This window comes from Vipera berus (genome assembly GCF_964194415.1).
Source record: "Vipera berus genome assembly, chromosome: 4".
Lineage (NCBI taxonomy): Eukaryota > Metazoa > Chordata > Lepidosauria > Squamata > Viperidae > Vipera > Vipera berus.
The window spans coordinates 19,651,035-19,663,550 of NC_138206.1; the positions used below are offsets into that span (position 1 = coordinate 19,651,035).

At 39.7% G+C, this 12,516-nt stretch overlaps 1 protein-coding gene across 1 annotated transcript in view; it reads left to right on the forward strand.

The window, feature by feature from the left end:
• Nucleotides 1-12,516, forward strand: part of DDX10 (DEAD-box helicase 10) — a 151,200-nt gene that overhangs the window by 384 nt on the left and 138,300 nt on the right. Inside the window, exons 2-5 of the mRNA XM_081326918.1 lie at nucleotides 7,380-7,440; nucleotides 7,542-7,672; nucleotides 10,029-10,187; nucleotides 11,547-11,667. Coding sequence (XP_081183044.1) covers nucleotides 7,380-7,440; nucleotides 7,542-7,672; nucleotides 10,029-10,187; nucleotides 11,547-11,667 — 472 coding nt within the window. The remainder of the gene's footprint in view (nucleotides 1-7,379; nucleotides 7,441-7,541; nucleotides 7,673-10,028; nucleotides 10,188-11,546; nucleotides 11,668-12,516) is intronic.

Consider the following 12,516-nt stretch of genomic DNA (forward strand, 5'->3'; position numbering starts at 1 on the left):
AGGTCTTCAAACTTGGCCCTTTTATGACTTGTGGACTTCAACTCCCAGAATTCCTCAGCCAGGCACGCTCACTGAGGAATTCTGGGAGTTGAAGTCCACAAGTCATAAAAGGGCCAAGTTTGAAGACCCCTGTCCTAGAACGTATACAGAGTGCCTCTCTCTAACATATTATCACGTATCAATAATTTGGATATTCCAGGTTGGGGAAAAGCTGGGTGACCTTTTTTGGTGAGAGAGCCACATGACTGTAATAAGGAGGGAATTCCCAACCACCACCAACCCCCCCCCCCCTCCCCGCTGCCCCTTAAGTGACTGATTAATAGATTCAGCAGATAATAAACCTTGCAGGCTGTCATTGTGGGGAAAAAATAGGAGCAAGGATTACTATGTACAGTGAGGGGAAAAATTATTTGACCCCTTGCTGATTTTGTACGTTTGCCCACTGGCAAAGAAATGATCAGTCTATAATTTTAATGGTAGGTTTATTTTAACAGTGAGAGACAGAATAACAATAACAAAAATCCAGAAAAATGCATTTCAAAAGTTATAAATTAATTTGCATTTTAATGAGTGAAATCAGTATGTTATCCCCTATCAATCAGCAAGATTTCTGGCTCTCAGGTGTCTTTTATACAGGTAATGAGCTGAGATGAGGAGCACTCTCTTAAAGGAAATGCTCCTAATCTCATCTTGTTACCTGTATAAAAGACAACTGTCCACAGAAGCAATCAATCAATCGGATTCCAAACTCTCCACCATGGCCAAGATCAAAGAGCTTTTCCAAGGATGTCAGAGACAAGATTGTAGACCTACACAAGGCTGAAATGGGCTATAAGACTATCGCCAAGCAGCTTGGTGAGAAGGTGACAACAGTTGGTGCAATTATTTGCAAATGGAAGAAACACAAAATAACTGTAAAATCTCCATCGGTCTGGGGCTCCATGCAAGATTTCACCTTGTGGAGTTTCAGTGATCATGAGAACGGTGAGGAATCAGCCCAGAACTACACAGGAGGATTTTGTCAATGCTCTCAAGGCAGCTGGGAACAGAGTCACCAAGAAAACAATTGGTAACATACTACGCCATGAAGGACTGAAATCCTGCAGCACCCGCAAGGTCCCCCTGCTCAAGAAAGCACATGTACAGACCCATCTGAAGTTTGCCAGAGGACATCTGAATGATTCAGAGGAGAACTGGGTGAAAGTGTTGTGGTCAGGAGACCAAAATCGAGCTCTTTGGCATCAACTCAACTCACTGTGTTTGGAGGAAGAGGAATCCTGCCTATGACCCCAAGAACACCATCCCCAGCATCAGACATGGAGGTGGAAACATTATGCTTAGGGGGTGTTTTTCTGCTAAGGGGGCAGAACAACTTCACCACATCAAAGGGACAATAGACGGGGCCATGTACAGTCTAATCTTGGGTAAGAACCTCCTTCCCTCAGCCAGGGCATTGAAAATGGGTCGCGGATGGCTATTCCAGCATGGCAATGACCCAAAACACACGGCCAAGGCAACAAAGGAGTGGCTCAAGAAGAAGCACATTAAGGTTCTGGTGTGGCCTAGCCAGTCTCCAAACCTTAATCCCATAGAAAATCTGTGGAGGGAGGTGAAGGTTCGAGCTGCCAAACGTCAGCCTCAAAACCTTAATGACTTGGAGAGGATCTGCAAAGAGGAGTGGGACAAAATCCCTCCTGAGATGTGTGCAAACCTGATGGCCAACTACAAGAAACGTCTGATCTCTGTGATTGCCACCAAGGGTTTTGCCACTAAGTACTAAGTCATGTTTTGCGAAGGGGTCAAATACTTATTTCACTTATTAAAGTGCAAATCAATTTATAACTTTTTTGAAATGCATTTTTCTGGATTTGTTTTTGTTACTCTGTCTCTCACTGTTAAAACAAACCATTAAAATTATAGACCAATCATTTCTTTGTCAATGGGCAAACATACAGATCAGCAGGGATCAAATAATTTCCCTCACTGTATGCTATTTTAAGCTACCCAGATGTCAGATTAAAACTTTTAATAAATTGAACTGAAAGTTCATGCCATGTGACACACAGTAAGGTGGCATAAGGTTGCTTTTAAGGGGTATTGTATTATGTAGTGAAAGGCATGATATAGCCTTCCCTAAATGTACATGTTCCAGAAGGAACTTGCATCCACCTGGACTTTTAATTGGCCTTAAAATTAAGTAGAAATGATTTGCAATGATGTAGCTTCCTACCTGGAGAGGTGTGATTCAGATGTAATGCTAGACAAACAATAATCCGAGGTTCTCAGTTTAATTCCTCCTTCTACAATATTCTACAATATATTGTAGAATAAAATTGCTGCCTATGGAAGACACCAGAACCAAAGATTGATTCAGTAGATGGTAGGGGGAAAGGAAATAGTATGGTTGTTTGAAGTATTGGCATAACAGTGAGAGATCAATTTATGATGGGTGTCCTATTCTGTAGGAGAACCAGAGGGCCCTACTAGGATCCAACAGGGGCCTGGCTACTGTGAAATTCTACGCATCAAGTTTGGTGACGCATCAAGTTTGGTGACGGCAGAATTTTAAAAAGGATATTAGGCTAATGTATGCAAAGCCTGTTGATTAGGCTAATGTATGCAAAGGCGTTTGTGATGTTTTTTTTTAGTCAGAAAAGCTCTGCATCTGAATACAGTTGGCATAGCACATGGATGGGAAGAGCCAACTGGTGATTCTCTCCTGCTTATGAATTTCCCAGAGGTATCTGATTGGCCTCTGATAAAGACATAGGATGCTCCTTTGATTTGATACAGCAGGACACTCTGGAAATGAATTCTGACAGTTCTTTGGAAGAACAGATACTGAAGCTCAAATACTTCGGCCTCCTAATAAGAAGAGAAGACTCATTGCAAAAGTCCCTGATGATGGGAAAGACTGAAGGCAATAGGAGAAGGTGACGGCAGAAGATGAGATGGTTAGATAGTGACATCTACGCAGTGAACATGAATTTGGGCAGACTCAGGGAGACAGTGGAGGACAGGGGGGCCTGATATGCTATGGTCCATGGGGTTGTAAAGAGTCAGATACAACTTAACGCTTGTACAACCACAATAGAGTTTATTGAATTAATCACCATTAGCCAAAGTAACCAAAGGCATTTAGCCATACGGCATGATTGATGAATCGTGTCAGCTGGATTCACCCAATATTCTAAAGCTCAAGGAAACATGCCAGGCCTCTTTTTGTGCCTAATTTTTCCCCTGTCTCTTATGTTTGCATGATAGGAAGTAAGATTTTGCTGGATCTTGTCCTAGATGTCTATCATGTCTCCCTCACATTCTAGGAGTCATGTCTGTTAAACTATTGTTTGATGGATTATGTGCCGTCAAGTTGTTTTTGATTCCTAGTGACCATATAGGTTTTTCTCCATGATGATCTGCCTGAACCTAGTTTTTCAGGTCTTCCAGTTGTGCACTCGTCGCCATGGTAACTGAGTCCATCTGCTGTGCTGTTGGTTGTCCTCTTCTTCTTTTTCTTTCCAGCATTAGCGTTTTCTCCAGAGAACTAGGTTTTCGAATCATGTTTCCGAAGTAGGATAATTTGAGCCTGGTCATTTGTGCCTTGAATGTTTAATGATTCACTTGTTTATTTTGTTGATTCCTCATGGTATTCTCATGAGTTTTCTCTTGTTGCCTTTAAAACTCAAGCATCCAAGTTGGTATGAGCTGAAAAGAAAACCCATGATCTCTGAATTTGTGTGTGGAGGGGGGAGGGGTTCAAGTCTCTATATAGGGCTCAGATACAGATGATACATTTAATACATGTTGATGTGTCAGAAAGCAACAATAAAAAAACATTGATTAGACATGAGAAAAAGACAGACGCTCTTATTGCTTCTTCTCCTTTCCCATCCGGCTTTGTTTCTTTAACACTTGCAATATTCAAGGACTCCAAAACATGGCCTTATTGTTTAGATTATGAATAAGCTAGTATTTGCATGTAAATAAAAAAAAATGGCTTTTCCAAAAGGAAAACACTGTTTCCTGAACATCAAAAGGACACATGATGCCATGCTAAAATGCTGATATCGCTGTTATTTACAAGGTAATAATGAAGCCTAAAATTCTAGGTAACACCAGTGATCAAAAGCTTTATCCTACCTATGCACAAGAGGAACATAATTCCATATTTGTTTAATGTTTATAGATTTTTTTTCTCCTTCAGAGCCTTTCTTTGAAGGCAAAAATCATTTTAAGCTCCTGTCAAAATTAAATCTGTATCTAACTGACATTTTGAGAGCTCTACTGTGTTCCAGTGATGAAAGTTTGAGTCAACAAGAAAAAGCATTAAGCTGATAAGCCTACAACACGGATTCTTAATTTATATGTGTGTTATACCTGAAGTGGAAATGATTAGGTAAATATGCTGTGGGGATATATATTTGATTACAGTACATAATTCTAAGAAAAGCCCACCTGTGATCAGTTTTTGTGTCTAGTTAGGGAAATAAGTAATGGACATTAGATTCTTATTTGGGAAAATAGGTTGAAATATGTGGAGATGGCACTTTTCCTCTGTTTTCTTGTTCATAAGTATAGTCCTGCTCTTGCTTCTCATTTTGGAGAGCTGCACGTTGACCAAAGTGAGTGGGTTGCACCTAATGGGGAAAAGGAGGGCTTTAGAAATGGGAGAAAAATTACAGGGGCTGTCAGAAGTTCAACTTAGATTTTCCAGCGTTTATCAGAATCCATTTATATCATATTCATAAATGGAATGTTTCAAACATTATTCCATGGATTCTGCCATCTCCCGAAGAGAAGAGGATAGATGTGTATTGAACCGGTATTAGGCATTTCAAAGGAAAGGAGAAGCCTTTTGAACTGGGGAAACAAAAGGGGGGGCTAGCATCTGGCTTTTGTCATGGAAGACAGCAATAAACATGAAGGGTCCTAAGTTCCTTTTTCCCACGAGATGGATGATACGAGAGAAAGGATGGGGGACTGACCAAATGGGGTTAAGGGGGGTTAAACCGGGAACTCTTTATAAGGGTTTACTTCATGGGATAATATTAAGTCCTATCTCGTTTCCTACAACCAAGCATGTCATAGTAAAGATTCTTTTTGGAATAGATTTGACTCCAAGAATTTTGTCTTCCTAAGACGTGGTTTGGGGTGGGTCCTGACAGCATTACTGTTTTGCAACAGTGACCAACATTTTTCTGTTCTGAGTCTATTCCTCCAGAGCTTCTCTATTGGAGCTGGTACTAAGCATTGGGTAGGGATGTCCATTCTTCTCTTTCTTACCCACCTTGTTCCTCTTTCTGTAAATAACTGTAAATCAACATGCTGCTGAGAGCTCTTGTCAGAGGGACCAGCTGGTCCTTGGCATGGAGTTTTTGAAATGAGTCCAAGAGTCACATATGGTCTGAGGACAAGTTGCCTATCTCTTCTCAGTAGAGCTTAGGCGAGGCTGTTTTTCGTTCAGTCTTTCTAAGCCAGCCAAGCAAGCAAAATCTGTCCAAAAATAAGGATCAGTGGAGGTGATGGCCAGTTCAGCATTGCTTTTGGAATGTTCTCCAGTTGCCTTTGGCCATCAATTTTTGTCTCTTTCCAAGCCATGTGGAAGTCAGTGATTTTCTCCTCCCTCCTTGTTGAACATTTCTCTCTTTTTTCTTATTCTTTCTGCTGGTCTGACCAGATCAATGAGGGAGAATATTTGTAGCTCAGGGTTGACATGAGGGGTCCTTGGTGTTCTCTGACCTTGATTGTTTTCTTGCAGATGTTTCATTACCCAAACTAGGTAACATCATCGGTGCATCACTTCAAGTCTTCTTTTAATTTAGGAGCTGCTGGGATGCTCTCTGCCTTTTTAAAAATAACTTCATTGTTGGAACATAGCTTGATTATTTATTTGTTTGCTAGATTTATGTCCTGCTTTTAATTCAGGAGTCCAGTGCAGCACACATATATACATCTTCCTCCTGCTTTCCCCTTCAACAGCCCTGTAAGGTAGGCTGGACAGAGAGAGATGGGATGGTCCAGAATCATCCAGTAAGCTCTTATGGCTGCGGATAGACTAGAATCTGAGCCACGGCAGTGCCAGCCAGCGTCTTAACTGCACCACCGTATTGAGGACAATGAATGGCAAGTAGAATAATAGGAGCTTGCTGTCTGGACTAAAAATATGATTATTTTTTTTAAAAAAACATGAAATATGATGTTCCCAGTTTTCTAGTTGCCTCATAGCTCTAGCAGAAATATAAGATACCACTAATGGCTCTATTTTACAGGTAGTCCTCAACTTACAATCATAATTGAGCCCAAAATTTCGGTTGCTAAGCGAGACAGTTGTTAAGTGAGTTTTGTTCCATTTTATGACCTTCCTTGCCACAGTTGTTAAGTGAATCACTGCAGTCGTTAAGTTAGTAACACAGTTGTTAAGTTCATCTGGCTTTCCCATTGACTTTGTTTGTCAGAAGATCACAAAAGATGATCTCATGACCCTGGGACACCGAAACCGTCATAAATGTGAATCAGTTAACAAGTGTCCAAATTTTGATCACATGACCATGAGGCTGCTGCAACAGTAGTAAGTGGGAAAAATTGGCCGTAAGTCACTTATTTTCAGTGCTGTTACAATTTTGAACAGTCACCAAATGAATGGTTGTAAATAGAGGACTACCTGTATAGAAACCTTCACAATGCGAGAATGTGGAAATAGCTGTAATCTTTTAGAAATTTATTTGGAAAAAAGTCCTATATAGCTCCTATTGGGAAATTTGCTTCTGAGTAAAACACATGCAAGTGTGTTATAAATCTGTTTAGTTAAACTATACCAATATTGAATATTTATTTTATTTATTTTATTTTATTTATTTTAATTCCATTTATATCCCGCCCTTCTCCGAAGACTCAGGGCGGCTTACAAGCTTAGCAGTAGCCTTCATTCTATGTATATGCCTGCTTATTAGGGCTTTCATACACCCCCCAAGCGGCATTATTACAAAGTCAGCTTAATTGCCCCCAACAATCTGGGTCCTCATTTTACCTACCTCGGAAGGATGGAAGGCTGAGTCAACCTTGAGCCTGGTGGGATGCGAACCTGCACTGATTGCAGGCAGCTGGTGTTACTTAAGGAGGCATTAATTAATATTAATTAATATTAATTAATATTAATCATAGTGGCACAGGAGAGGCACCAAAATTACAGTTGAAACGTCATTAAAAGCAATGAAAATTGTATTAATGCTTCAGAACAAAATTGAGAGGAAAGTGAATAAAATATTCACTTTTGCAAAGGCATACTTAAATATAAATAATGGTAGCTTGCAGAATTTGGGCATGTTCTTTAGGTATTTTAAAATTTAATGAACCGTTTTATTTTATTTTCCCCAACACAGATAAATACAAATGACATTACAAGATTTTCTGATTTCCCACTATCCAGGAAAACTCTGAAAGGTAAGAATGGAATCCTTAAGGATAAAAAAGTCCTCAAATTGAAAATTCTGTTCTATTTGTTGAACACCGAATCTGAGGTTTTGTCTTCTGTGTATCATCAGGCCTACAGGAAGCTCAGTATCGCATGGTGACTGAAATCCAGAAGCAGACCATAGGTTTGGCATTGCAGGGTAAAGATGTGTTGGGAGCTGCCAAGACAGGATCAGGCAAAACCTTGGCTTTCATTGTACCTGTAAGTAGGGAAATACTTGTTGTATATCATCATATAAGCTAATATGCATCTTATTTGTATTAATGGATGAGTTAGGAATCTCTGAAGGATTCATTGTCACTGAAGGATTCATTGCCTAGGACAGGGGTAGGCAACCTTGGCTCTTTTATGACTCGTGGACTTCAACTCCCAGAATTACTGAGCCAGCCATGCTGAGGGGAAAGAGAGAGGTTTCCAAGCTGAGCCATGCGGGCTCAGGAATTCTGGGAGTTGAAGTTTATGAGTCATAAAAGAGCCAAGGTTGCCTACCCCTGGCCTAGGATAAGGAGGACTCTGGCAAGTAAGAATTAGTTATCCAACTATTTCATACCTTGTGGATTGTTCTGATCTGTGGTTCTGGGCTAGGATGGGCAACAAAATTATGGGAGTTACAATTCAGCATATCTAGAGTTGGGAAAGGTTGCTCTAACAGAAACCTTTATTCAGACAGCAATACCAGTAGCATTTAGGCATATGTACTGTCCTGTAATGCTTTATAGTACTCTCTGGGCAGTTTAAAATGTAAAGTATTGCCCCCCAACAATCTGGTTCCTCATTTTACTGACCTCAGACGGATGGAAGGCTGAGTCAACCTTGAGCACTGTCAGGATTGAACTCCAGGCTGTGGTCAGAGTTTGCCTGCAATACTGCACTTTAACCACTGTGGCAACAGGGTTCTAATAATTCATCACGCTCATAAATTGCTTATTTTTGCTTGTATCATGTGATGCAAACTGCATAAATCCATTTTTAAAATGTTCAACATTTATGTATTGCCTACTTTTCAAACTGTAGCCAATAGATGTACAAATAACATATAGCTTTAAGTAATAAAACCTAATAATATTAAAGCATCAAAATTATAAAATGATATGTTGTAGTGTTTGATTGATAAACTTAGCACTGGCCTTTTTGTGGGGATTTAAAACAGCTTAGACTTTCCTAGATTGGGGGATTCTGATCATAGTCACTAGTTCCCTAATAATTCCCTGATTGGACTATAGCAGTGCACTATACATGAACTTACCCTTGAAAAATTTGGGACCCTTCAGCTGGTGCAGAAAACAGTGACATGGGCAGTTTTGCGTCTTTCTAAAACAGCACATGTTACACCTCTGCTCCTCAAGCTCCATTGGTTGCCAATTTGCTTCTAGGACCAAATCAAGATGCTGGCTTTAGCCTTTATAGCCTATAATGGCATGGGACTGGCTTATCTGAGTGACCGCCCATCCCATCAGATCATGTAGAGGGGAGATCTTGTAGGCATGCTGTGAATTTGGTCTGTTAGGGAACTATATCCAGTTCCAAAAGATGGGCCTTCTTAGCCACAGTGCCCACCTTATGAAATGTCCTCACTCCCCATTCCCAAAGTGAGGTTAGCGCCATTCCTGTTAATATCTCAGAAATTCATTAAGAGCTGACTTTGTCATCAGGGTGCCTAAGGAGACTAATGAAATATTGAGGTTAACATTTACTGTCTCTTACTGTTTTATATATTTTAACAAAGACTGTTCTTAATGACTCCTGAAGGTATGATGAAGTTGAAAAAAATATTTAGGACCTATCCTCAAAGTAATGACTGTCGCTTCATGTGATCACCTTTTGCGTGCTTGGCAACCAGCTTCCATTTACGACCAATTGCAGCATCTGTCAGGCACATAACTTTTGCTGTTTTCCAGCAAAAAAAAAAAAGATGCCCATTGGATAAGATGGATTTGGACATACGATTGTGTGATTTGTTTAAGAAGTGCATCATTCGCTTAATTGCAGTGAGTTGCTTAATGCGTGCCACAAAAACAGTCGTAAAATAGAGTCTGATCTGATGATGACTCAATGATTTATGACCAAAATGGTGATCATAAATCAGTTTTTTTAATTAATTCTTTTATGCTGCCCAGAGTAGATATTGGTGAGATTTTTGTGAGCCCACATAAATTTGATAAACAAGCAAACTTCGTCATTGTCAGGCAGGTGCATTTTCGTTCTGAAGAGACTGAATTGGACAGATGATATGCCATTTTATTTGATGAGTGTTTTAATGCACAAGAAGCATGTCTTGAACATCTGTTCATTGGAAATAGATACCGGTGGATGCATAGTCCATGTGCTAAAGCCCCTTTGCTCCAGCAAAGTGATGCAGCTGCAGGGCTTTTTAGAAGTCAGGAGCCCCATTGTTTGCAAAGGAGAGTTTCACCGCAGAGATTTTTGAAGTGACTTATTGCTTCAAAGGTTTGCCTTAGAAGGGAATGTTGTTACTGGTTGCAGGTTAATAATGAAAAAAGTGTACTCCAGGAGAGCATCTGATAGAATTTCTAACCAGTACTTTTTAATTCTTCAGGCTTTAGAAATCTTATACCGCCAGCAGTGGACTGCCATGGATGAACTGGGTGTTTTGATAATATCTCCTACCAGAGAATTGGCTTACCAGACGTTTGAAGTCCTGCGTAAAGTGGGGAAGAATCATGAATTTTCTGCAGGTCTAATCATTGGTGGAAAGGTAGGCTCTCCTTTTAAAAAATAATTTATTGGAGCCAAGGCGCTCTCTCTCTCTCTCTGTCTCTCCCTTTCTCTCTCTCTTTTTGTTTTTTCTTTTTGTTTCTCTCTCTCTCTTTGTTTATCTCTCTCTCTCTTTCTGTCTCTGTCTGTCTCTGTCTGTCTGTCTGTCTGTCTCTCTCTCTCTCTCTCTCTCCAACCCTGAGGCAGGAGTCAGTCTTCCTAGTTCTATCTTTACTTTACTTTACTTTTTAATCTTCTTTTTGCATAAGTTGAGGAAAGTGTTGGTTGTGTTCCAGGATTCATTTCAGATGACAATAACAAAAAGCAAGATCGATAGGTGATACTTTCCCTGTTGGCCCACAAACCATCTCTTACACCCCACCCCCCAAAATAAATAAATAAATACATAAATAAATAAACAAAGCAGGAACTCAAGCCAGCCGGCAGAGACAGGTTTTGATGCTCTTCTGGAAGGCCAAAAGTGTGGTGGCAGACTTCACTTCAGGCAGCAAAGGCTAGAAGCACCAGGTTAGAAAGCAGGAGACCATGAGTTCAAGTTCTGCCTTAGATATGAAAGCCATTGGGTGACTTTGGGCCAGTTACTGGCCCCGTAGGGTTGTTGTGCAGAAAATAGGAGGAGGAAGGGTATGTTCTCGCCTTGAGTTATTTTTTAAAATAATAAAGGCGGGATACAAATAAATGAAATAAAATAGCAGAGCCACTGCAGAAAAATCCCACTTCTTCACGACATAAAGAGAACACTCCAAAATCTGTGTATAATGCATTATTAAAATAAGGAATTTGTCCAATCAGTGATGTATTACTTATCTATAGATAGAAATTTCAATAAAAGCAGGAACCTTGTGCAACATACTGTATCTAAAAATAAGGAATTTGTCCAATCAGTGATATATTACTTATCTATAGATAGAAATTTCAATAAAAGCAGGAACCTAGTGCAACATACTGTATCTAAACATCTCCCATTAGCCACTGCTAATGTAAATAATAATTGACTGAGCTGGGATCATTTCAGATTTCATAAACCACTGTACAATCACTTTACAAGCATTATTCTTTTCCCAAATAAATATTTTGTTTGTGATCTGCCAGTGGTTTGTGGACAAATTGGGATGTTGTACTCACAGAAATTATCACAGACTGGAGGCTATTTCATCTTCAGCATTTTGTGTGTGTAAGTGTAATTTGTGTGCAGATGTACATTTCTGTGTTATTGAAAAATGGAAAAAATTCTGATCTTTTCTGCGAGGTGGTGGGCTATGGTCAAAGTGGCTTTGTCTGTGTGAATGTTCTTTGTGAAACTATGCATCCTAAATTCCCAACCAAACTGCTTTTTCAGGACTTGAAACAAGAATCAAGTAAAATCCATAACATGAATATCCTCATTTGTACTCCTGGTCGTCTTTTACAACACATGGATGAAACCTCGTATTTCCATGCCTCCAATCTTCAAATGCTGAGTAAGTATAAAATATTAGTTGGTAGCCTCTGATCCTGTATCTGTTCAGTGTGAATTCTGATTTGGAGCTTTGCTTGAAATCTTAATAGGAATGCTACTGCCTTCTAACCTTAAGCTTCTTATGGAACTGATCCATGTATAGTGCTCTGGGTAATTCACAGCATGCAGAGAATATTTCTTAAAATGGAAGTAAAGGGAAGTATATACTTGTTCAAACTTCCTGGACAAGACTCCTAAATGTCTTAATGTTTTAAAATTTAAAGAATTGTTTAGGTGGTTGTGTGGAATTAAGAACAACAATAATGTTGAATGCACAAGACTATGGTGTTAAGTGCATGTGGGGCAGAGCACAATAGATGTCTACAAGCACATCAGCACATTTGGATGATATGTAGGGAACTCTCAACTATATAACATGAAACATCCAATTGGCGGAATCCAGGAAGAGGGCCTTCTCTGCCACGTCCCCTGCACTGTGGAAATCTTGCTCTCAGAGGTGAGGAAAGCCCCTGATCTCTTAGCCTTTCACAAAGAGGTCAACTGTGTAGCCTTGTGTGGGAGATACAGTGGCCCCCACAACCATGGGGCTGGTCGGCCCCATGAGAACACTCACCCCGTTCTCCGCTGCCTGAATTAACAACTGTTAACCCTCCTTTTGGAAATCTTCTGAAGTTTTCATAATGTTTTTTATAATTTTAAAACTTTTAATACTAAATTATCCTGATTTCAATGTGTAATTTTATTGATGATATTATACACCAATCAGAGCCTTCTCCAAGGGAGATGGGCAGTTAAGAAATATAAAGAATAAATAAACAAACATAGTGTTTATTTTTTTTTTAAAAAAGTC